Source organism: Petromyzon marinus, chromosome 7 (genome assembly GCF_048934315.1).
Source record: "Petromyzon marinus isolate PM22_M1 ecotype Great Lakes invasive population chromosome 7, UKy_Petmar_22M1.pri1.0, whole genome shotgun sequence".
In the NCBI taxonomy this organism is placed as follows: Eukaryota; Metazoa; Chordata; class Hyperoartia; order Petromyzontiformes; family Petromyzontidae; genus Petromyzon; species Petromyzon marinus.
This window is the reverse complement of record NC_133673.1, coordinates 2,744,023-2,769,029: the sequence shown is the minus strand read 5'-3', so window position 1 is coordinate 2,769,029 and position 25,007 is coordinate 2,744,023. Positions and strand designations below refer to the sequence as shown.

General features: G+C 51.6%; 1 protein-coding gene across 11 annotated transcripts in view; it reads left to right on the top strand.

Moving 5' to 3' along the window:
- Positions 1–5,900: 5,900 nt before the first annotated feature.
- The window catches only part of LOC116939852 (adhesion G protein-coupled receptor B1-like), a 218,573-nt gene continuing 199,466 nt past the window's right edge, over positions 5,901–25,007 (top strand). For 4 of the 11 annotated variants that reach the window (XM_076065256.1, XM_076065258.1, XM_076065257.1 and 1 more), the window contains exon 1: positions 7,096–7,345. Coding sequence is in view for 2 of the 11 variants with exons in the window: in XM_032948762.2 (XP_032804653.2) it covers positions 6,396–6,416 (21 nt within the window). In the remaining 9 variants the exon portion in view is untranslated. The other 7 variants (XM_076065261.1, XM_076065262.1, XM_032948762.2 and 4 more) reach the window with 7 other exon arrangements.

Below are 25,007 nucleotides of genomic sequence, written 5' to 3'. Positions count from 1 at the left end.
CCCAGCTACTCAAACGTCCTAACACGTACCTTGAAACTGGACTCGCGGCATCTCACGGACACTGAGAGAGGCGAAGGGAGAAGGACGAGAGACGACTTGCCCAATCACTTTCTCGCAGCAGCACTCGCTGGCATCACACAGATGCTGTGAGCAGCTTGAAGAGGCAGGACGGCAGGCAGGGAGTGGGTCGTGATGGCCCGGAGGTTGTAGACAACTGACCCAATCGCCCTGGGGCTCCCACCTTTATACTCTCACTGCCGCTCCGCCCACCTATTGTCCTCCCGTGCCCAGTCGTCATAGCTTTCAGTCTTGCTCTTTATTTCGAGTCTTCGGGTCCGCTCTCTATGCTTCCCACCCATTGTTCTCCCGTGCCCAGTAGTTCGAGCCTTCGTTTTCTTTACACTCTTTTTTCGCTGCTTACCCATTGTTCCGTGCTCAGGGTGCCTTGCTCAGGGTGCCTAATATTCCACCCTCCGTCCTCCCCCCAATGTTGTGTGTAACTCATTGTGGTTGGCCCAGGGAACCTTTTCTTTTTGTGCCCATACAATTTTAAGCCAATTTAGGGGCACCGCAATGTAACCTGTCCTGTGGGGGTCGGCCAATCTCCTGGCACCGGCAAACCGTGGGACTCTCCCCCTAGGGGCCCTTTGGATTAAAACCCGATGTGCCAGGCAACCCCCTGCCAGGACACTATGTCGGTGCGCAGCGTGCGGGTGTGTGTTTAGTGCAGGGGTGGGGGGAAGTCGCGGCGCTTGCGGAGTTGCTCCGTAGTCGTGGCACCGCAGCTACATGTCGCTCCTGAGTCTATCTCAGGAGTCTGAGGCTGTAAGCCACTGCGGCACGAGGCCCCGATGAGATTCTCGAGTCAAGATCTCATCTTGCGGTTAGGTAACTTTTTTGGGGGACATGCGAGTGTGTTGGTTGTTTGATTGTGTTTTGTTTTTTTATTTTAAAGTTTGATTGGTAAAAGTCGGTGGTTTGTCGATTCGGGTGACCTACGCTGAGGAGTGGCTGTGCTTCAAGAGGGGTTGAAAAGAGGTTCTAAAAGACCCAATCCTCATACTGATGACAGGTTTGAGCGGATGCTGCTCAATGGACTTTTACAGCAGAACTATTATTATTTTGCGGGTTTTCCCCTACTCTGCGTCACTCTGCGCCAGACCAAAACACTTTAAGGACCGTAAAACCGCGATCCATAGAAGTTGGCTAACGCGCAGCTGCAAGAGCAGAACTGCAGGGAAATGCTTCGGGAAGATTTATTTATTTAGCTTTACATTTCTTTGTTTTGCATCAGCACAGTCTAGCCGTTATCACTTCATTTGCTAAATGGCATAGAATATATTTTTTTACTTAGATATCAAGGCGTTATTTTTTAATCATGTATTAATTTAGCCATGAATCGTGTGCTACGCTTCTCATGTAATCCACACATTTTTTTTCGTGAATAGAATTACCCAGCTCTTTCCTTCCATAATCTGTGAGAACACACCGTGTCGCCACAGAAAGAAATAGCATACGTTATAAGAGCTCACCATCCACAGTGTACTGCAGATTACAGGATCATTGGAGTTCTGCTACATATCGCAGGATCACGGGGAATGGCGGTGGCTTCTGGAAGCCTTCATTCAAAAGTGGATTTGTCATGGCTGATGACGATGATGATGTTAAATTGCCTTGAGTAATTGTGCAGCACAATGCGAGATAGAGCTGGAAATCGCCCAGGAAGGTCTTCTCAGTATTTGCAATGCCAGATGGTGCACATTTCATTGGCTCTTTCTCTTGACTAACTTTCAAAGATTTCTCAGAATGAGTGATAGACTCTGTGTAAATGCCAACAACCGGACTATTGGTAGACTAAAAAAAAACAACGAGTTGTCGGGATTTATTACAGAGAAATAAAATAATGGCGATTCTGCATTGGCAGTGGTGCACGAGCAACATAAATTACTAAAACTCACATTTATCAATAAGGCCGCCGCAAAATGAAAAAGAATAAGCGAGTGTGCGGGAAATGACCCTCATTCATAGCAAAGAAGGGCTATTGCACAACACATCTCCTGTAGAAAAGTCGTCATGGCACTCTTAGCTCAACTCCAAAATAGGGTTCATTTTCAACTTTCTAGTTATGACTCAGACTCCCAAGAGCAACAAAATCATCAACAGCAACAACAACAGCATAAATACAACAGTTACAGCTTGTCGTCTTTCTCAGGCTTCTGACAGCCCTATTTATATGGCAGGAGCTGTGCAAATTAGCCTGGATTAAAGAATACCCTGTCCTAACAATCAGGTGAGCACTGTTACTCGTTGCTCATCCACCAGCCTAAATGGAAGCACTTTTTCAACACAGTGCCGCAAAAAGGCTATGGGCTATTACACGAGCCAACGCATGTCGCCTCTCGAATAATGGAATCATGTAACACCCCAACCCCCAGCCTTGTTAATTAAAAATATATTTTTTCATTTCAGATCAGTTTTATTTGACACAGTGTAAATGCTTCGAGGACGTGCTTTGATGACGTGTTGGAGAATGGAAAAGACAAATTAATTGATGTTTTCTCAGATTTATATTCATGGCACATCATCAGCAGCAGCAGCGTTCCATCGGGCCGTGGGCACGGCAGTTCTGGGCGCCCCCTCGTGGCTGGGCGCGCGAGGCGCGGCGCAGCAGCCCAGTGCCAGGACTGGCAAGTGGGTAAGGAGTGGAGGGATCTGAGAACCTGCAGTAGCCCAGTGCCAGGACTGGCAGGTGGGTAGAGTGTGGAGGGATCTGGGAACCTGCAGTAGCCCAGAGCCAGGACTGGCAGAGGGGTAGGGAGTGGAGGGATCTGGGCACCTGCAGTAGCCCAGGGCCAGGACTGGCAGGTGGGGAGGGAGTGGAGGGATCTAGGAACCTGCAGTAGCCCAGAGCCAGGACTGGCAGGTGGGTAAGGAGTGGAGGGACCTTGGCCCTGCAGTAGCCCAGGGCCAGGACTGGCAGGCGGGGAGGGAGTGGAGGGATCTTGGCCCTACAGTAGCCCAGGGCCAGGACTGGCAGGTGGGTAAGGAGTGGAGGGATCTGGGAACCTGCAGTAGCCCAGGGTCAGGACTGGCAGGTGGGTAGGGAGTGGAGGGATCTGGGAACCTGCAGTAGCCCAGAGCCAGGACTGGCAGGTGGGTAGGGAGTGGAGGGATCTGAGAACCTGCAGTAGCCCAGTGCCAGGACTGGCAGGTGGGTAGGGAGTGGAGGGATCTTGGCCCTGCAGTAGCCCAGTGCCAGGACTGGCAGGTGGGTAGGGAGTGGAGGGATCTGGGCCCTGCAGTAACCCAGGGTCAGGACTGGCAGGTGGGTAGGGAGTGGAGGGATCTGGGATCCTGCAGTAGCCCAGGATCAGGACTGGCAGGTGGGTAGGGAGTGGAGGGATCTGGGAACCTGCAGTAGCCCAGAGCCAGGACTGGCAGGTGGGTAGGGAGTGGAGGGAGCTGAGAACCTGCAGTAGCCCAGTGCCAGGACTGGCAGGTGGGTAGGGAGTGGAGGGATCTTGGCCCTGCAGTAGCCCAGGGCCAGGACTGGCAGGTGGGTAGGGAGTGGAGGGATCTGGGAACCTGCAGTAGCCCAGGGTCAGGACTGTCAGGCTGGGAGGGAGTGGAGGGATCTAGGAACCTGCAGTAGCCCAAAGCCAGGACTGGCAGGTGGGTAGGGAGTGGAGGGATCTTGGCCCTGCAGTAGCCCAGGACCAGCACTGGCAGGTGGGGAGGGAGTGGAGGGATCTTGGCCCTGCAGCAGCCCAGGGCCAGGACTGGCAGGCGGGGAGGGAGTGGAGGGATCTTGGCCCTACAGTAGCCCAGGGCCAGGACTGGCAGGTGTGTAGGGAGTGGAGGGATCTGGGAACCTGCAGTAGCCCAGGGTCAGGACTGGCAGGTGGGTAGGGAGTGGAGGGATCTGGGAACCTGCAGTAGCCCAGAGCCAGGACTGGCAGGTGGGTAGGGAGTGGAGGGATCTGAGAACCTGCAGTAGCCCAGTGCCAGGACTGGCAGGTGGGTAGGGAGTGGAGGGATCTTGGCCCTGCAGTAGCCCAGTGCCAGGACTGGCAGGTGGGTAGGGAGTGGAGGGATCTGGGCCCTGCAGTAACCCAGGGTCAGGACTGGCAGGTGGGTAGGGAGTGGAGGGATCTGGGATCCTGCAGTATTCCAGGGCCAGGACTGGCAGGTGGGTAGGGAGTGGAGGGATCTTGGCCCCTGCAGCAGCCCAGGGCTATGACTGGCAGGTGGGTAGGGAGTGGAGGGATCTGGGAACCTGCAGTAGCCCAGGGCCAGGACTGGCAGGTGGGTAGGGAGTGGAGGGATCTGGGCTCCTGCAGCAGCCCAGTGCCAGGACTGGCAGGTGGGTAGGGAGTGGAGGGATCTGGGCCCTGCAGTAACCCAGGGTCAGGACTGGCAGGTGGGTAGGGAGTGGAGGGATCTGGGATCCTGCAGTATTCCAGGGCCAGGACTGGCAGGTGGGTAGGGAGTGGAGGGATCTTGGCCCCTGCAGCAGCCCAGGGCTATGACTGGCAGGTGGGTAGGGAGTGGAGGGATCTGGGAACCTGCAGTAGCCCAGGGTCAGGACTGGCAGGTGGGTAGGGAGTGGAGGGATCTGAGAACCTGCAGTAGCCCAGGGCCAGGACTGGCAGGCGGGTCGACAGGAGGATGGCGCGGCGCACCGTAAAGACGGATTGCACTCCCAAATCATTCGTCAACTGCTCTCGCATCAATATTCAGCGCGGCCAGACGGCACGCCACTGCTCTCCCCTTGCGTGGGGGGGGGGGGCCGGCGGAGAGATGGCCCATGATTGTATTTACGGCGCTCCGAGATGGATGACCCCGCCGCGTTGTCCGAGCCGCGCGGGCTCCCCGTCAAGGCTTTATTGCGCGCACATTTGGGCAGAGGAGTGGTGGTGGGGGTAGAGGGGGTGTGGTTGGTATAATTGCTCACACATTTAGTTCAGCAAATGCGTAGCCAACGTGTCGGGCATCCCGCTTGTATATAACGGGGCAACGGGGGGGGGGGGGGGGGGGGGTGACAGCAGCATGCAATGGTGAGACGTTGCATCCGTGTGTGGTGGGAATGGTGCGGTCGTATACCAGGCAACAATCAAGCAACAACCACGTGTCCGCCACGTGTAGTGCGCGGACACGCAAGGGTATCCGCACTAATTGAGGCCCCCCTCGCTTCTTATTCCACTGGCGCCCCTCCGGTGCTTGGCATCTGCGTGCACAGTAATAACAACAATGCGGTGGCGTATGCTACTTGTCTAAGCTGGTACAACAACAACACGAAGAAGAAGAAGAAGCAACAAGCGAAGCTTGTCTGCCAGTGCACCACCCAAACTCGGCAGGTGCAATGATCGTGTTTACCTGCGGGACATCGACGTCGTGAGCGCTACGTCTGTGTGTGTGTGTCTGTGCGTGTGTGTAAAGATTGCTTTAGCGCTTGCCCCGACATCCACCGGTACCCCCCCCCCCCATCACCACCACGAACTGCGATCCACCCTCAACCCGTCGCTCTCCACAGCACCCCCCCCCCACCTCGCCGCAACGCGACGGGGTTTGGGAGTTATCCCCCCCCCCCCCCGCATGCGCAGGCGCAGCTTTGTCTCTGGAGCGGGTGGGGGGGGGGCGGCGATCTGATGGCGAGGAGAAGTGGCGCTCGGGAGCGCGCGGCGAGGATGCGCGCCGCTACTGCTGCTGTGGCCCCTACTGCTGCTGTGGCCCCTACTGCTGCTGTGGCCCCTACTGCTGCTGCTGTGGCCCCTACTGCTGCTGCTGTAGCCCCTGCTGCTGTGGCCCCTACTGCTGCTGCTGTAGCCCCTACTGCTGCTGTGGCCCCTACTGCTGCTGCTGTGGCCCCTACTGCTGCTGCTGTAGCCCCTGCTGCTGTGGCCCCTACTGCTGCTGCTGTAGCCCCTACTGCTGCTGTGGCCCCTACTGCTGCTGCTGTGGCCCCTACTGCTGCTGCTGTGGCCCCTACTGCTGCTGCTGCTGTGGCCCCTACTGCTGCTGCTGTAGCCCCTGCTGCTGTGGCCCCTACTGCTGCTGCTGTAGCCCCTACTGCTGCTGTGGCCCCTACTGCTGCTGCTGTGGCCCCTACTGCTGCTGCTGCTGCTGTGGCCCCTACTGCTGCTGCTGTAGCCCCTACTGCTGCTGCTGTGGCCCCTACTGCTGCTGCTGTGGCCCCTACTGCTGCTGCTGTGGCCCCTACTGCTGCTGCTGTGGCCCCTACTGCTGCTGCTGCCGCTGCTCTTGCTGCTGCTGCGTTAGCCCCGCGGGGGCGGTGATGCCGCGCAAAGTTGGCTCGCTGCACACCACAGGCGCTGGCAGGCGCGCAAGAGGAGGAGCAGCAGCAGGAGGAGCAGGAGGAGAAGGACGCGGCGCCCATGTATGTGTGGCTCTCTGAGGTGAGCGAGCAACGCACGCGGGGACACGCACACACACACACTCACACGCACACACACTCGCACGCACACACAGCACACACACGCAGCACACACACACAGCACACATACACACTCACACACACGTACACACTCACACACACTCTCGCACACACGTACACACTCGCACACACGTACACACACACGTACACACTCACACACTCACACACACACACTCGCACGCACACACACTGGCACACACACGCACACACACTCACGCACACTCACACACACTCACACACGCACACATCACCCACACTCACACACTCACACACACTCACACACTCACACACACACACTGGCACGCACACACTTACACACACACAGCACACACACGCAGCACACACACACAGCACACACAGCACACACACACTCGCACACACACTCGCACGCACATACACACACACTCGCATGCACACACACACGCACGCACACACACGCACACTCGCACACACTCGCACGCACGTACACACTCGCACACACACACTCGCACACGCACACTCACGCACACACGCACACTCACGCACACACACACGCACACACACCCACGCACACACTCGCGCACACACACACACATACACACACGCACACTCACGCACACACACACACACGCACACACACACGCACACACACACGCACACTCACGCACACACACACACGCACACAGCGCATCGCGATCTCGGGAGTGCTCCTCGCAGCGTCTGCCCAATGCGGAGGGAACGGCAAAAAAACGAGAGAGAGAGAGATCGCTCTCTGTACCTGCACGACGCGCAGTGCGTGCTGTTATTATTATTACTACTACTACCACACGTGCGGCATTGATACATATAATCACGACCGCAGTCTGCTGCTTCTCAGTGCAGTACAGATTTGGAGGAGCGCAGCACACACGAGTAGGTATACAAAGTGCAATACAGAATAGCCAGGGTTATTTCGTTTGAGACAATATTTTGTATTGCAGATGGGGGGGGGGGAAGGTGTTCTTATAAAAGCATAAATGTAAACATTGGGACCGGCACTTCGTTCTTGCCGGGAACGTAAAGACATCTCGCGGTAGAGACGCGCATGCGGGATCCGTTGTTTGCTTGTGACCGGTTTCATTATACGGTAGTAAATTGATGTGTTTAAAATGCAGGGCATGCCTCGGAGCCAGTGACGGTGACAAAAGGAGCCTGGGAGTGAGACCGAGTCTCACTTTCTCCCCCCCCGCCGCCCTCCGAAGGATTATAGAGTCGTTAATGGAAGGAAGGGGAGTTCAACCAAAAACGGCCTCTTGTCTTCGTGTGCATTTCGCGATTTTGTTCGTCTCGGTTAACCCTACGGAGCTGCAGAATTAAACTCACAGTGCACATCTTGGATCGGGTTGGGTGCCAAGTATGCGCGACTGCCTGTCATTTGCAGGTAATGTACGTTATTTTTTTTGGTATTTATTTAACTGTTTAAAATTGGGGGGGAAAACTCACGCCACACGAATTTGTTAACGATGCACTATATGACGGCACTATATTAAGACAATCAATTGTAATGGCCCCTGTCGTGCCATTAAAATATTATCCATTTACATACCAGTGCAGATGTGACAAATAACCAATTGGCAATTATATTTGATGTTCCTTGGGGAAGAGGTTAAACTCATTGAATACGAATGCATTGCACACACGCGGATGACACGACTATATTTTACAACATTATTGCATTCCAATCTTCTCTATGTATGTTCGAAGTATTTTTTTTGTTATCCAAACGATAGGCGTTTGCAGGAGAGGTTTTGCTTTTTCGGGAGTGACCCTAATCAGCGCAGTGACTGGGTGAATGTGCTGGATGTTAACGGTGATGAGGTGCTGCTGCATTATATGTAGGTAACTCTTTTAAATGCCTACTACTAGAATTGTTTCAGTCGGAGAGGAAACAAATTCAGAGCATTTCCCTGCATTTTCAGATGTTTGTCTGCGATAGTTGCAAACAAAAACATGAATCTGCTTTCAATGCACATACGAAGGGCGAGTGGGACTGGCTTGCCGTCCAAAATCTCGCGTGTGTGAAACTGACCGTGACATCTTTAAATGTGTGTGAACGTTTCGGCGGTGCCACTTGATTTACAGGCTCGCAGAGAGAGAGAGAGGGAAGCGAGCGAAAGCGTAATCGACATTACCACCACTCAGTCTTATTGTAACGCGTCGTGTACACTTCCATCGGCAAAGTAACGCAATCAATGGCGAGCACTGTGTGTGTGGCCATTACTAATTGCTAGAGAGACCGGCTTCTGCTGCTGCTGCTGCTGCTCCTTGCGAGATTCGCCGATTCGTATTCCGGATCCGCACCTGCGTAGCAGTGCCTGGATGGCCCCCCACTGTGAGAACCGACAAAGCCCATATGTCTTTTATTTCATAACAGCAAATGAGGAAATGAGACGAAAGTGAGCGAGAGAGAGAGAGAGATAGGTTAAGCCTGGAATTGTATATTGTTGCAAAAGTTAACTTGCACTTCGTTGTAAACAATACTACCAACTGTCCCTTTGTTTTGCGGGTAGGAGGGGGGCAGATAACTATAAGGAGAACAATTTCATTGCATTATCCCCATCTGCCACTTTTGCTTTTGTCCATAGAGAAACTTGAGGCGTTTGACAGTGACTGGCTGGATATACCCGTGGCATTCGGAATACTACCTCAGACTCGCGTCCTGTATTGATGATGGTACAATGTATTACGTGACCTTACGCAATAAGTAATTTTCTGGGGAAGAGGAGCAATTATTTTTCAAACGAGAAATACATTGTCAAGGCCGCAGAAGAAAGGACATGGAACAGGCAAGACACTGGTTTTAATAGAAAAAAGATATATTCAGTTTGTCAATTGAATATGCGCTTCATGCAATGTAAAGGTGATGTAGAAATTAAATTATTTTCTTATAATTGTGTATGGGGAATTATTATGAACAGGTTAATATGTTTTCCTTAAAAGCACATGTAATTTTAGTATATACACACTGGTATACATTGCACTTAGTGTATTAGGAATGTATATTTTTGACGTATTTTTGTATTTATATGAAATACTTGTATTCAATTTGTAATATACAAAAAATCAGCACACTCCTCAATGGCAATGCCTTAAAGTATTCACTCTTTGGGTAACATGCTCAACCGCAGTGATTTAAAGGGACACTGCAAATATATATTTTTGTTAAACATCATAATTGCCATTTCATTTTACAGTACAGCAGATAAAATCTATTTTACTAAACACTGAAAGAAAAAAAAGGCGCTTCACATCAGCTTTTGCATTGGATGCATAATATATTGATCATATTGACAACGAATTACGTGATCTCGTAATGCACTGAACAATACAATGTGGATTTATATCGCTTCAAAATTCAACCACATCTCAGGCCCCTGTGCAAGAAACAATATAGCATATTGATTCTACAGAGGCAGAGCGAAAATAAGGGGGAGATTATGAACCTGGACTTGAAAAGGAGGCAGTGAGTCAACAACAAGGATGGCTCGGAGTCTCAGACCCTGGGGTTAGCAGAGGGGGGTGAGGGACCCCCCCCCCCCCCCACACTAAGCGAAGGTTTGGCTGAGGGCTTCGACAGAAAAACATCGGTTTCTGGAGCAGAGTGCGTATGAAGGAGAGCGCATTGAGTTGAGAGCGGAGAGGTAAGCAGAGGCGAGTCCACGGAGGATACTGACGATGGTGAGTGAGATCTTGACATCGATCTGGGATTGGATTTGGGGCTCATGGAGGGATTATAGTGTTGGGGTAATATGGGCTCATTAATTTGTGTTTAATTTGTCGTGCTTTCTGATTCGCACGGTTGCTACGTATGGTGCGAAAGAAGTTAAACATGCATTCATTCATTAGTACGGGTGAGAATTTTGACAGTTTCACTTTGGATCATTGGGAATTTGGAGATGAGGGTTTTGGGGAGTTCACACAGAGAGAGAAGAGAGTTGCAACAGTCAAGTCCTGATGTGCGGAAGGCTTGGCTGAGGGTCTCAGTGGCGGCCAGGATAAGGGAATGGGGCATGAAGGAGATGCTGCATATTTGAGATATGTAGGAAAAGAGAGAGAGAGAGATGTGGGAAAATAATTAGAAATTCGGATCAAAGACAATTACAAAGTTTTGCACACGCTTTCCCAGTGTGATGTCAAAGCTCCGACGGTTGACACTCAAACCTCAGTATTTACTGAGAGTGGAGCTTTTAATAATCAAGACCACTTGTGAAAATTTAACTGAGAGAAGTTAGCACCAAGCCAAGGTGAGATCATATCACGACAGGACGTGAGAGTGAATGTGAGTTTGGGGTCATAGTGTCAATGGATGGAAATCACTTCATGATGATGTAGCGCTGGATGGCAAGAGCTTAGTGATCATGGTCAACATTTAATCTGGAAATGTATGTATGTTTAACTTCTTTCGCACCGTACATCGCCAACCGTGCTAATCAGAGGTACGCGGCAAGGACAACAAACTAAACACCCTAAATCTGTTTTAAATAAATTAGTTTACAATCGTTATTTAAAAGAAATACGTGATTTGGGCAAAAGGGAGGCGATGCATTGAGATGCTGTACAGGGTGTAGATGTTGGCGGGGTTGAAAGACTGACTTCTGCCAGAGCTAATAAACAAAGAACTATCCAGGTGATGCCCCTGTGCACAGATTGCTGCACTAGGGTGATGTCAGAATACATTAAAGGTGGAGGCTCCTCGAACTTTTACATTTTTCCCCGAGTGCCCTTTCCTGTGTAACGATGGTTCAACATCTCAAAATACACAGCTTTATAAAATAATGCTGGGGTTTTTGTTGTTATCGTTGTTTCTTTAAAATAATCCAATGAGCTTATTTACACGTCCTTCAGGAATTAAACGCCGTCAAAATCAGGTGGATACTTGGTTAAACCTGGTTTATAACGTTCATATTCATCGAACATCAACTCAAGTCACTTGTCCTAAAGTGTTGATTATTTCATATCCTCGGAAAGGGCTACAGCCCCGCCTTGCTCCGACAGCGGGATTCGCATTTTGTTGTCCATTTGCCACAAGGATTAATGATGAATGCCATGGAAGCCCCATTCTCTCCTTGCCTTGTCGAAAACAACAATAATAACAACAACCCCGATTAGCCACTCAGTGGCGGTGACGTGACCACGGTGCTTGTGCCAGGCAAAGTGCACTTTAAGCCCACGTGAATTGTCTAACGCGCGCTGGCAGGAAGGAGACCCAGGTGCCATGTCTTCAAGCCATCTTCGATCCTAGGGTTGGCCGCACCACGGGCAATCCTTTGCCACTGACTTCCGTCTTCTGCTATCCCCACTGTCTGTTCCAGCGTGAGCCTCGTCCATGCTTTGATGTTATATATCCATGTCATCCTTCGTCTTCCTCGCGCACGTGAACCGGGTATTGTGCCATGCACACCCTCTGGCACTCGCTTGATGCAGTACGGTACTGCTTTATGGCTCGCAGATGATGGCGATCGAAGTGATGCACGAACAAGATATCTTTCAATAACCCCGTGGTCGCATGATGATGATTACAAGGAATCTCCAATTGCTAACGCAGTGTTGAGAATTCCTTAGTCTTTCTGTGCTAGATTTGCCAGTGGATTTAAACGTGGAATTAATTACACGTGATGAATTGCATCAGCAAGGGTAGTGTGTGGAAACTTGAGGGAATACAATAATAGCAACGCAGTGCATATTGACGTAATAATTTTCGTGAGATAATAATGACAGGTTAAGTGAAATTATTTTTTGGAACCCTTATATTTGTGAATCGTGTTATTTGTAGGGTGCGGCTGATCTGAACTTCATCCCGCTATCCACAGATTGACTTTCTTCTGCTGTCTGCCCTGCACCCAGTCACGCTTTCATTTATGCTCCCTTCTTGCTCCCTTTCACTGAACAAACTCCCACTGCACGTACAACAATCTTCACCAACCTGCTTGCGTTGCTTTTTTAAAACAACCCCTATCTGTTCTCCCCCAACCCATCATCCTACGAATACTACTCCCTGCCCTCGCCTCCCGAGAGAGGACCAGGCCTACCCCAACCCCTGTCATTACCCCAACCCCTGTCACTACCCCAACCCCTGTCACTGCCCCTGTCACTACCCCAACCCCTATCACGACCCCAACCCCTGTCACTACCCCAAATCATATCCTTACCCCAACACCTATCACTACCCCAATCCCTATCACTACCCCAAACCCTGTCACTATCCTAACCCCTATCACTACCCCAACCCCTGTCAGTACCTAAACCCCTGTCACTACCCTGAACCCTATCACTTCCCCAACCCCTGTCAGTACCTAAACTCCTGTCACTGTCCTGACCCCTATCAATATCCTAACCCCAATCACTACCCCAACCCATATAACTACCCCAACCCCTATCACTTCCCCAACTCCTATCACTACCCCAACACATATCACTACCCTAACCGCTGTCACTATCACAACCCCCGTCACTACCCCAAAACCATATCACTACCCAACCCATATCACTACCCCAACCCCTAAAAATACCCCGACCCCTATGACTACTCCAACCCCTATCACTACCGCAACCCCTGTCACTACCCAAACCCCTATCACTACCCCAACCCCTATCACTACCCCGACCACTATCACTATCCCAACCCCTGTCCCTACCCCAACCCCTATTACTACCCCAACCCAAATCACTAACCCAAACCATATCACTACCCTCATCCCTGTCACTACCCCCACCCCTATCACTACCCCAACCCATATCAGTACCTGAACCCCATTCACTACCCCAACCCCTATCACTACCCCGACCCCAATCACTACCCGAACCCCTATCACTACCACAACTCCAATCACGACCCCGACCCGTATCACTACCCCAAACCCTATCACTACCACTACCCCTGTCACTACCCCAAACCCTGTCATTACCCCAAATCATATCATTACCTGAACCCCAATCACTACCCCAACCACTATAACTAACCCCGACCCCAATCAATATCTCCGACTCCTATGACTACCCCAAGCCCTTTTACTACCACAACCCCTGTCACTACCGCTACCCCTGTAATTACTCCAACCCCTTTCACGAACCCAAACCCTATCACTACCCCAAGCCTTATCAATACCCCAACCCCTGTCACTACCACAACCCCATATCCCTACCCCGACACCCATCACTACCCCAACCCAGATCACTACCCTAACCGCTGTCACTATCCCAACCCCCGTCACTACCCCAAAACCATATCACTACCCAACCCATATCACTACCCCAACCCCTAAAAATACCCCGACCCCTATGACTACTCCAACCCCTATCACTACCGCAACCCCTGTCACTACCCAAACCCCTATCAAAACCCCAACCCCTATCACTACCCCGACCACTATCACTATCCCAACCCCTGTCCCTACCCAACCCCTATTACTACCCCAACCCAAATCACTAACCCAAACCATATCACTACCCTCATCCCTGTCACTACCCCCACCCCTATCACTACCCCAACCCATATCAGTACCTGAACCCCATTCACTACCCCAACCCCTATCACTACCCCAAGCCTTATCAATACCCCAACCCCTGTCACTACCACAACCCCATATCACTACCCCGACACCTATAACTACCCCAACCCATATCACTACCCCACTCCCTATCACTATCCTCACCCCTATCATTACCCCAACCCCTATCACTACCCCAACTCCAATCACTACCCCATCCCCTATCACTACCCCGACCCCTATCACTACCCCGATCCCAATCACTACCCCAACCCCTATCACTACACCCACCAATATCAATACTCCAACCCCTATCACTACCCCGACCCTATCACTACCCAATCGATATCACTACCCCAACCCCTATAAATACCCCGACCCCTATCACTACCCCAACCCCTGTCACTACCCCAACCCCTATCACTACCCCAACACCTATCATTACCCCAACCCCTATCACTACCCCAACCCCTATCACTACCCCTACCTCTATCACTACCCAAACCCCTATCACTACCCCAACCCCTATTACTACCCCAACGCCTATCACTACCTCAATCCCTATCACTACCCCGACCACTATCACTATCCCAACCCCTGTCCCTACGCCAACCCTTATTAATACCCCAAACCAAATTACTTCCCCAACCCCTATCACTACCCCAACCCATATCAGTACCTGAACCCCATTCACTACCCCAACCCCTATCACTACCCCGACCCCAATCACTACCCGAACCCCTATCACTACCACAACTCCAATCACGACCCCGACCCGTATCACTACCCCGATCCCAATCACTACCCCAACCCCTATCACTACACCCACCAATATCAATACTCCAACCCCTATCACTACCCCGACCCTATCAATACCCAATCCATATCACTACCCCAACCCCTATAAATACCCCAACCCCTATCACTACCCCATGCGCCTATCACTACCCCAATCCCTATCACTACCCCGACCACTATCACTACCACTACCCCTGTCACTACCCCAAACCCTGTCATTACCCCAAATCATATCATTACCTGAACCCCAATCACTACCCCAACCACTATAATTAACCCCGACCCCAATCAATATCCCCGACTCCTATGACTACCCCAAGCCCGTTTACTACCACAACCGCTGTCACTACCGCTACCCCTGTAATTACTCCAACCCCTTTCACGAACCCAAACCCTATCACTACCCCAAGCCTTATCAATACCCCAACCCCTGTCACTACCACAACCCCATATCCCTACCCCGACACCCATCACTACCCCAACCCATATCACTACCCCATTCCCTATCACTACCCTCACCCCTGTCAATACCCCAACCCCTTTCACTACCCCAACTCCAATCACTACCCCATCCCCTATCACAACCCCAACCCCTATCACTACCCCAAACCCTATCACAACCCAGACCCCTATCTCTACCACAACCACTGTCCCTACCCCAACGCCTATCACTACCCCATCCTAAATCACTAACCCAACCCATATCACTACCCTCACCCCTGTCACTACGCTGACCAATATCACTACTCCGACCCCTTTCACTACACCGACCCCTATGACTACCCCAACCCCTGTCACTACCCCGAACCCTATCACTACCCCAACCCATATCACTACTCCAACCCCTATCAATACCCCAACCCATGTCACTACTCCAACCCATGTAACTACCTCGACACCTATCTCTACCCCAAAATCCTATCACTACCCCAACGCCTATCACTACCCAGACCCCTATCACTATCCCAACCCCTGTCCCTACCCCAACCCCTATTACTAGCCCAACCCAAATCACTACCCTCACCCCTATCACTACCCCCCCCCCCCCATATCACTACCCCAACCCCTATCACTACCCCAACCCAAATCAGTACCTGAACCCCATTCACTACCCCAACCGCTATCACTACCCCAACCCCTATCACTACCCCGACCCCAATCACTACCACCACCCCTGTCACTACCCCAAACCCTGTCATTACCCAAAGTCACATCATTACCTGAACCCCAATCACTACCCAAACCACTATCACTAAACCGACCCCAATCACTACCCCAACCCCTATCACTACCCCGACCCGTATGACTACCCAAACCCCTTTTAATTCCCCAACCCGTCACTACCGCTACCGTTGTAACTACCCAAACCCTATTACTACCCCAAGCCCTATCAATACCCCAACCCGTATCTCTACCCCAACCCCTGTCACTACCACAACCCCATATCACTATCCAACCCCTATCACTACCCCGACACCTATCACTACCCCAACCCATATCACTACCCCAACCCTTATCACTACCCCGACACCTATCACTACCACAACCCCTATCACTACCCCGACACCTATCACTACCCCAACCCATATCACTACCCCTATCACTATCCCAACCCCTATCCCAACCCCATTTACTACCACAACCCAAATGACTAACCCAACCCATATCACAACCCTCACCCCTGTCACTACCCCCACCCTTATCGCTACCCCAACCCCTATCACTACCCCGACCCGAATCTTTAACCGAACCACTATCACAACAACAACTCCTATCACGACCGCGACCCCTATCACTACACCAACCCCTGTAACTACCCCAACCCCTATCTCTACCCCAACCCCTGTGACTACCCCAAATCCTGTCATTACCCCAAATCATATCATTACCTGAACCCCAATCACTACGCCAACCGATTTCACTACCACGACCCCAATCATTACCCCAATCCCTATCACTACCCCGACCTCTATGACTACCCCAACCCCTATCACTACCCAAACCCCTGTAACTACCCCAACCCCTGTCACGAACCCAAACCTTATCACTACCCCAAGCCCTATCAATACCCTAACCCCTGTTACTACCCCAACCCGTATCAATATCCCAAACCCTATCACTACCCCAACCCATATCTCTACCCCAATCCCTCTCACTACTACAACCCCATATCACTACCCCAACCCCCATGACTACCTCAACCCCTATTACTACTCAAACCCCTTTTACTACCCCAACCCCTGTCACTACCCCAACCTCTGTTACTTACCCCACCCCATATCACTACTACAACCCCTATCACTACCCCAACCCCTGTCACTACTCCAACCCATGTAACTACCTCGACACCTATCTCTACCCCAAACCCTATCACTACCCCAACGCCTATCACTATCCCAACCCATATCACTACCCTCACCCCTATCACTACCCCCACCCCTATCACTACCACAACTCATATCAGTACCTGAACCCCTTTCACTACCCCAACGCCTACCACTACCCCAACCTCTATCACTACCCCGACCCCGATCACTACCCCAACCCCTTTCACTACCCCAACCCTTGTCACTACCCCAACCAATGTCACTACCCCAAACCCTGTCATTATCCCAAATCATGTCACTACCCCAACCCCTATCACTCTCCCAACCCCTATCACTACCTCAACCCGTATCACTACCCCCAACCCCTATCACTACCCCACCCCCAATCACTACCCCAACCGCTATCACTACTCAAACCCCTATCATACCCCAACCCTTGTCGCTACCCCAACCCATATCACTACCCCAACCCCTGTCACTACCCCAATCCATATCACTACCCAAACCATTGTCACTACCCCAAACCCTGTCATTATCCTAAATCATATCACTACCCCAACCCCTATCACTACCCCAACCCCTATCACTACCCCACCCCTATCACTACCCCAACCCCTATCACTACCCTAACCCCTATCACTACCCCAACCCCTATCACTACCCCAACCCCTATAACTACACCAAGCCCTATCACTACCCCAACCCCTATTATTACCCCGACCCAATCACTACCCCAACCCATATCACTACCGTCTCCCCTGTCAGTACCGCCAACCCTATCACTACCCCGACGTCTATCATTCCTCCGACCTTTATCACTACCCCAACCCTTGTCACTACCCCAACCCCTGTCACTACCTCAATCCATATCACTACCCCAACCCCTATCACTACCCCAACCCCTATCACTACCTCAACCCCTATCACTACCCCAACCCCTATCACTACACCAAGCCCTATTACTACCCCAACCACTATCACTACCCCAATCCCTATCACTACCCCTACCCCTATCACTACCCCAACCCCTATCACTACCCCAACCCCTATCACTACCCAAACCCCTATCACTACCGTCTCCCCTGTCACTAGCCCGACCCATATCACTACTCCGACGCCTATCACTACCCCAACCCCTATCACTACCTCAACCCCTATCACTACCCCAACCCCTATCACTACCCTGACCCCTATCACTACCTCAACCCCTATCACTATCAAACCCCCATCACTACCCCAACCCAAATCACTAACCCAACCCATATCACTACCTTCACCCCTGTCATTACCCCCACCGCTATCACTACCCCAACCCCTATCACTACCCAAACCCTATCACTACCCCAACCCCTATCACTTCCACAACCCCTATCACTGCTCCAACCCCTATCACTACCCCGACCAAAATCACTACCCCAACCCATATCACTACCCCATCCCTATCACTACCCCAACCCCTATCACTACCCCAACCCTTGTCACTACCCCAATCCATATCACTACCCCAACCCAAATCACTACCCCAACCCCCATCACTACACCAACCCCTATCACTACCCCAACCCCTATCACTACCCCGACCCCTATCACTACCCAAACCCCTATCACTACCCCAACCCCTATCACTACCCCGACCACTATCACTATCCCAACCCCTGTCCCTACCCCAACCCCTATTACTACCCCAACACAAATCACTAACCCAAACCATATCACTACCCTCATCCCTGTCACTACCCCCACCCCTATCACTACCCCAACCCATATCAGTACCTGAACCCCATTCACTACCCCAACCCCTATCACTACCCCGACCCCAATCACTACCCGAACCCCTATCACTACCACAACTCTAATCACGACCCCGACCCGTATCACTACCCCAAACCCTATCACTACCACTACCCCTGTCACTACCCCAAACCCTGTCATTACCCCAAATCATATCATTACCTGAACCCCAATCACTACCCCAACCACTATAACTAACCCCGACCCCAATCAATATCTCCGACTCCTATGACTACCCCAAGCCCTTTTACTACCACAACCCCTGTCACTACCGCTACCCCTGTAATTACTCCAACCCCTTTCACGAACCCAAACCCTATCACTACCCCAAGCCTTATCAATACCCCAACCCCTGTCACTACCACAACCCCATATCCCTACCCCGACACCCATCACTACCCCAACCCAGATCACTACCCTAACCGCTGTCACTATCCCAACCCCCGTCACTACCCCAAAACCATATCACTACCCAACCCATATCACTACCCCAACCCCTAAAAATACCCCGACCCCTATGACTACTCCAACCCCTATCACTACCGCAACCCCTGTCACTACCCAAACCCCTATCAAAACCCCAACCCCTATCACTACCCCGACCACTATCACTATCCCAACCCCTGTCCCTACCCAACCCCTATTACTACCCCAACCCAAATCACTAACCCAAACCATATCACTACCCTCATCCCTGTCACTACCCCCACCCCTATCACTACCCCAACCCATATCAGTACCTGAACCCCATTCACTACCCCAACCCCTATCACTACCCCAAGCCTTATCAATACCCCAACCCCTGTCACTACCACAACCCCATATCACTACCCCGACACCTATAACTACCCCAACCCATATCACTACCCCACTCCCTATCACTATCCTCACCCCTATCATTACCCCAACCCCTATCACTACCCCAACTCCAATCACTACCCCATCCCCTATCACTACCCCGACCCCTATCACTACCCCGATCCCAATCACTACCCCAACCCCTATCACTACACCCACCAATATCAATACTCCAACCCCTATCACTACCCCGACCCTATCACTACCCAATCGATATCACTACCCCAACCCCTATAAATACCCCGACCCCTATCACTACCCCAACCCCTGTCACTACCCCAACCCCTATCACTACCCCAACACCTATCATTACCCCAACCCCTATCACTACCCCAACCCCTATCACTACCCCTACCTCTATCACTACCCAAACCCCTATCACTACCCCAACCCCTATTACTACCCCAACGCCTATCACTACCTCAATCCCTATCACTACCCCGACCACTATCACTATCCCAACCCCTGTCCCTACGCCAACCCTTATTAATACCCCAAACCAAATTACTTCCCCAACCCCTATCACTACCCCAACCCATATCAGTACCTGAACCCCATTCACTACCCCAACCCCTATCACTACCCCGACCCCAATCACTACCCGAACCCCTATCACTACCACAACTCCAATCACGACCCCGACCCGTATCACTACCCCGATCCCAATCACTACCCCAACCCCTATCACTACACCCACCAATATCAATACTCCAACCCCTATCACTACCCCGACCCTATCAATACCCAATCCATATCACTACCCCAACCCCTATAAATACCCCAACCCCTATCACTACCCCATGCGCCTATCACTACCCCAATCCCTATCACTACCCCGACCACTATCACTACCACTACCCCTGTCACTACCCCAAACCCTGTCATTACCCCAAATCATATCATTACCTGAACCCCAATCACTACCCCAACCACTATAATTAACCCCGACCCCAATCAATATCCCCGACTCCTATGACTACCCCAAGCCCGTTTACTACCACAACCGCTGTCACTACCGCTACCCCTGTAATTACTCCAACCCCTTTCACGAACCCAAACCCTATCACTACCCCAAGCCTTATCAATACCCCAACCCCTGTCACTACCACAACCCCATATCCCTACCCCGACACCCATCACTACCCCAACCCATATCACTACCCCATTCCCTATCACTACCCTCACCCCTGTCAATACCCCAACCCCTTTCACTACCCCAACTCCAATCACTACCCCATCCCCTATCACAACCCCAACCCCTATCACTACCCCAAACCCTATCACAACCCAGACCCCTATCTCTACCACAACCACTGTCCCTACCCCAACGCCTATCACTACCCCATCCTAAATCACTAACCCAACCCATATCACTACCCTCACCCCTGTCACTACGCTGACCAATATCACTACTCCGACCCCTTTCACTACACCGACCCCTATGACTACCCCAACCCCTGTCACTACCCCGAACCCTATCACTACCCCAACCCATATCACTACTCCAACCCCTATCACTACCCCAACCCATGTCACTACTCCAACCCATGTAACTACCTCGACACCTATCTCTACCCCAAAATCCTATCACTACCCCAACGCCTATCACTACCCAGACCCCTATCACTATCCCAACCCCTGTCCCTACCCCAACCCCTATTACTAGCCCAACCCAAATCACTACCCTCACCCCTATCACTACCCCCCCCCCCCCATATCACTACCCCAACCCCTATCACTACCCCAACCCAAATCAGTACCTGAACCCCATTCACTACCCCAACCGCTATCACTACCCCAACCCTTATCACTACCCCGACCCCAATCACTACCACCACCCCTGTCACTACCCCAAACCCTGTCATTACCCAAAGTCACATCATTACCTGAACCCCAATCACTACCCAAACCACTATCACTAAACCGACCCCAATCACTACCCCAACCCCTATCACTACCCCGACCCGTATGACTACCCAAACCCCTTTTAATTCCCCAACCCGTCACTACCGCTACCGTTGTAACTACCAAACCCTATTACTACCCCAAGCCCTATCAATACCCCAACCCGTATCTCTACCCCAACCCCTGTCACTACCACAACCCCATATCACTATCCAACCCCTATCACTACCCCGACACCTATCACTACCCCAACCCATATCACTACCCCAACCCTTATCACTACCCCGACACCTATCACTACCACAACCCCTATCACTACCCCGACACCTATCACTACCCCAACCCATATCACTACCCCTATCACTATCCCAACCCCTATCCCAACCCCATTTACTACCACAACCCAAATGACTAACCCAACCCATATCACAACCCTCACCCCTGTCACTACCCCCACCCTTATCGCTACCCCAACCCCTATCACTACCCCAACCCATATCAGTACCTGAACCCCATACACTACCCCAACCCCTATCACTACCCCGACCCGAATCTTTAACCGAACCACTATCACAACAACAACTCCTATCACGACCGCGACCCCTATCACTACACCAACCCCTGTAACTACCCCAACCCCTATCTCTACCCCAACCCCTGTGACTACCCCAAATCCTGTCATTACCCCAAATCATATCATTACCTGAACCCCAATCACTACGCCAACCGATTTCACTACCACGACCCCAATCATTACCCCAATCCCTATCACTACCCCGACCTCTATGACTACCCCAACCCCTATCACTACCCAAACCCCTGTAACTACCCCAACCCCTGTCACGAACCCAAACCTTATCACTACCCCAAGCCCTATCAATACCCTAACCCCTGTTACTACCCCAACCCGTATCAATATCCCAAACCCTATCACTACCCCAACCCATATCTCTACCCCAATCCCTCTCACTACTACAACCCCATATCACTACCCCAACCCCCATGACTACCTCAACCCCTATTACTACTCAAACCCCTTTTACTACCCCAACCCCTGTCACTACCCCAACCTCTGTTACTTACCCCACCCCATATCACTACTACAACCCCTATCACTACCCCAACCCCTGTCACTACTCCAACCCATGTAACTACCTCGACACCTATCTCTACCCCAAACCCTATCACTACCCCAACGCCTATCACTATCCCAACCCATATCACTACCCTCACCCCTATCACTACCCCCACCCCTATCACTACCACAACTCATATCAGTACCTGAACCCCTTTCACTACCCCAACGCCTACCACTACCCCAACCTCTATCACTACCCCGACCCCGATCACTACCCCAACCCCTTTCACTACCCCAACCCTTGTCACTACCCCAACCAATGTCACTACCCCAAACCCTGTCATTATCCCAAATCATGTCACTACCCCAACCCCTATCACTCTCCCAACCCCTATCACTACCTCAACCCGTATCACTACCCCCAACCCCTATCACTACCCCACCCCCAATCACTACCCCAACCGCTATCACTACTCAAACCCCTATCATACCCCAACCCTTGTCGCTACCCCAACCCATATCACTACCCCAACCCCTGTCACTACCCCAATCCATATCACTACCCAAACCATTGTCACTACCCCAAACCCTGTCATTATCCTAAATCATATCACTACCCCAACCCCTATCACTACCCCAACCCCTATCACTACCCCACCCCTATCACTACCCCAACCCCTATCACTACCCTAACCCCTATCACTACCCCAACCCCTATCACTACCCCAACCCCTATAACTACACCAAGCCCTATCACTACCCCAACCCCTATTATTACCCCGACCCAATCACTACCCCAACCCATATCACTACCGTCTCCCCTGTCAGTACCGCCAACCCTATCACTACCCCGACGTCTATCATTCCTCCGACCTTTATCACTACCCCAACCCTTGTCACTACCCCAACCCCTGTCACTACCTCAATCCATATCACTACCCCAACCCCTATCACTACCCCAACCCCTATCACTACCTCAACCCCTATCACTACCCCAACCCCTATCACTACACCAAGCCCTATTACTACCCCAACCACTATCACTACCCCAATCCCTATCACTACCCCTACCCCTATCACTACCCCAACCCCTATCACTACCCCAACCCCTATCACTACCCAAACCCCTATCACTACCGTCTCCCCTGTCACTAGCCCGACCCATATCACTACTCCGACGCCTATCACTACCCCAACCCCTATCACTACCTCAACCCCTATCACTACCCCAACCCCTATCACTACCCTGACCCCTATCACTACCTCAACCCCTATCACTATCAAACCCCCATCACTACCCCAACCCAAATCACTAACCCAACCCATATCACTACCTTCACCCCTGTCATTACCCCCACCGCTATCACTACCCCAACCCCTATCACTACCCAAACCCTATCACTACCCCAACCCCTATCACTTCCACAACCCCTATCACTGCTCCAACCCCTATCACTACCCCGACCAAAATCACTACCCCAACCCATATCACTACCCCATCCCTATCACTACCCCAACCCCTATCACTACCCCAACCCTTGTCACTACCCCAATCCATATCACTACCCCAACCCAAATCACTACCCCAACCCCCATCACTACACCAACCCCTATCACTACCCCAACCCCTATCACTACCCCGACCCCTATCACTACCCCAACCTCTATCACTACCCCAACCCCTATCACTACCCCAACCCCTATCACTACCCCGACCCCTATCACTACCCCAACCCTTATCACTTACTCAATCCCTCCTTAACCACTACCTTTCCTTCTGTCGCCACAAATTCACCGCTGCGACTTTTAATAACAACCCACTCCTTATTTCGACTGCTATCATCTTACGTACATTTCCCCCCATTATTTGTTGTGAAGCACCTTGGAATGAGGCGCTATATCTATTCATACGACATGACATTAATCACAGCAAAGGATTCCTGTTCTCAGCGCTGTTGTCATGGACAAGGAGAGTTTATGCAACAAATGCACCCCGTTATCTGAGATTCGTTTTTCCGTGCACAATGGATGGTTGGGGTGCCAGTGGAGATTGTGAAATTGTAAGCACTGATTTCCCTCCCCCCATTATTACCCTTGGCGTGGCCGCGTGCGATCGCTGAGTTGCACGCGTGGCACTTTTCACCAAGTTAATTTTTTTCTTCTATCGGCACAGAGCGACGGGTTCGTCCCCCGCGATTGTTTTGCAGCGGCCCCGGCAATGCTGGAGAAAATGTGCCTCGAGCATTTTGCCTCGACACGTTCGCTTTTCCTCCCCTGCGTCTTCTTGTTTA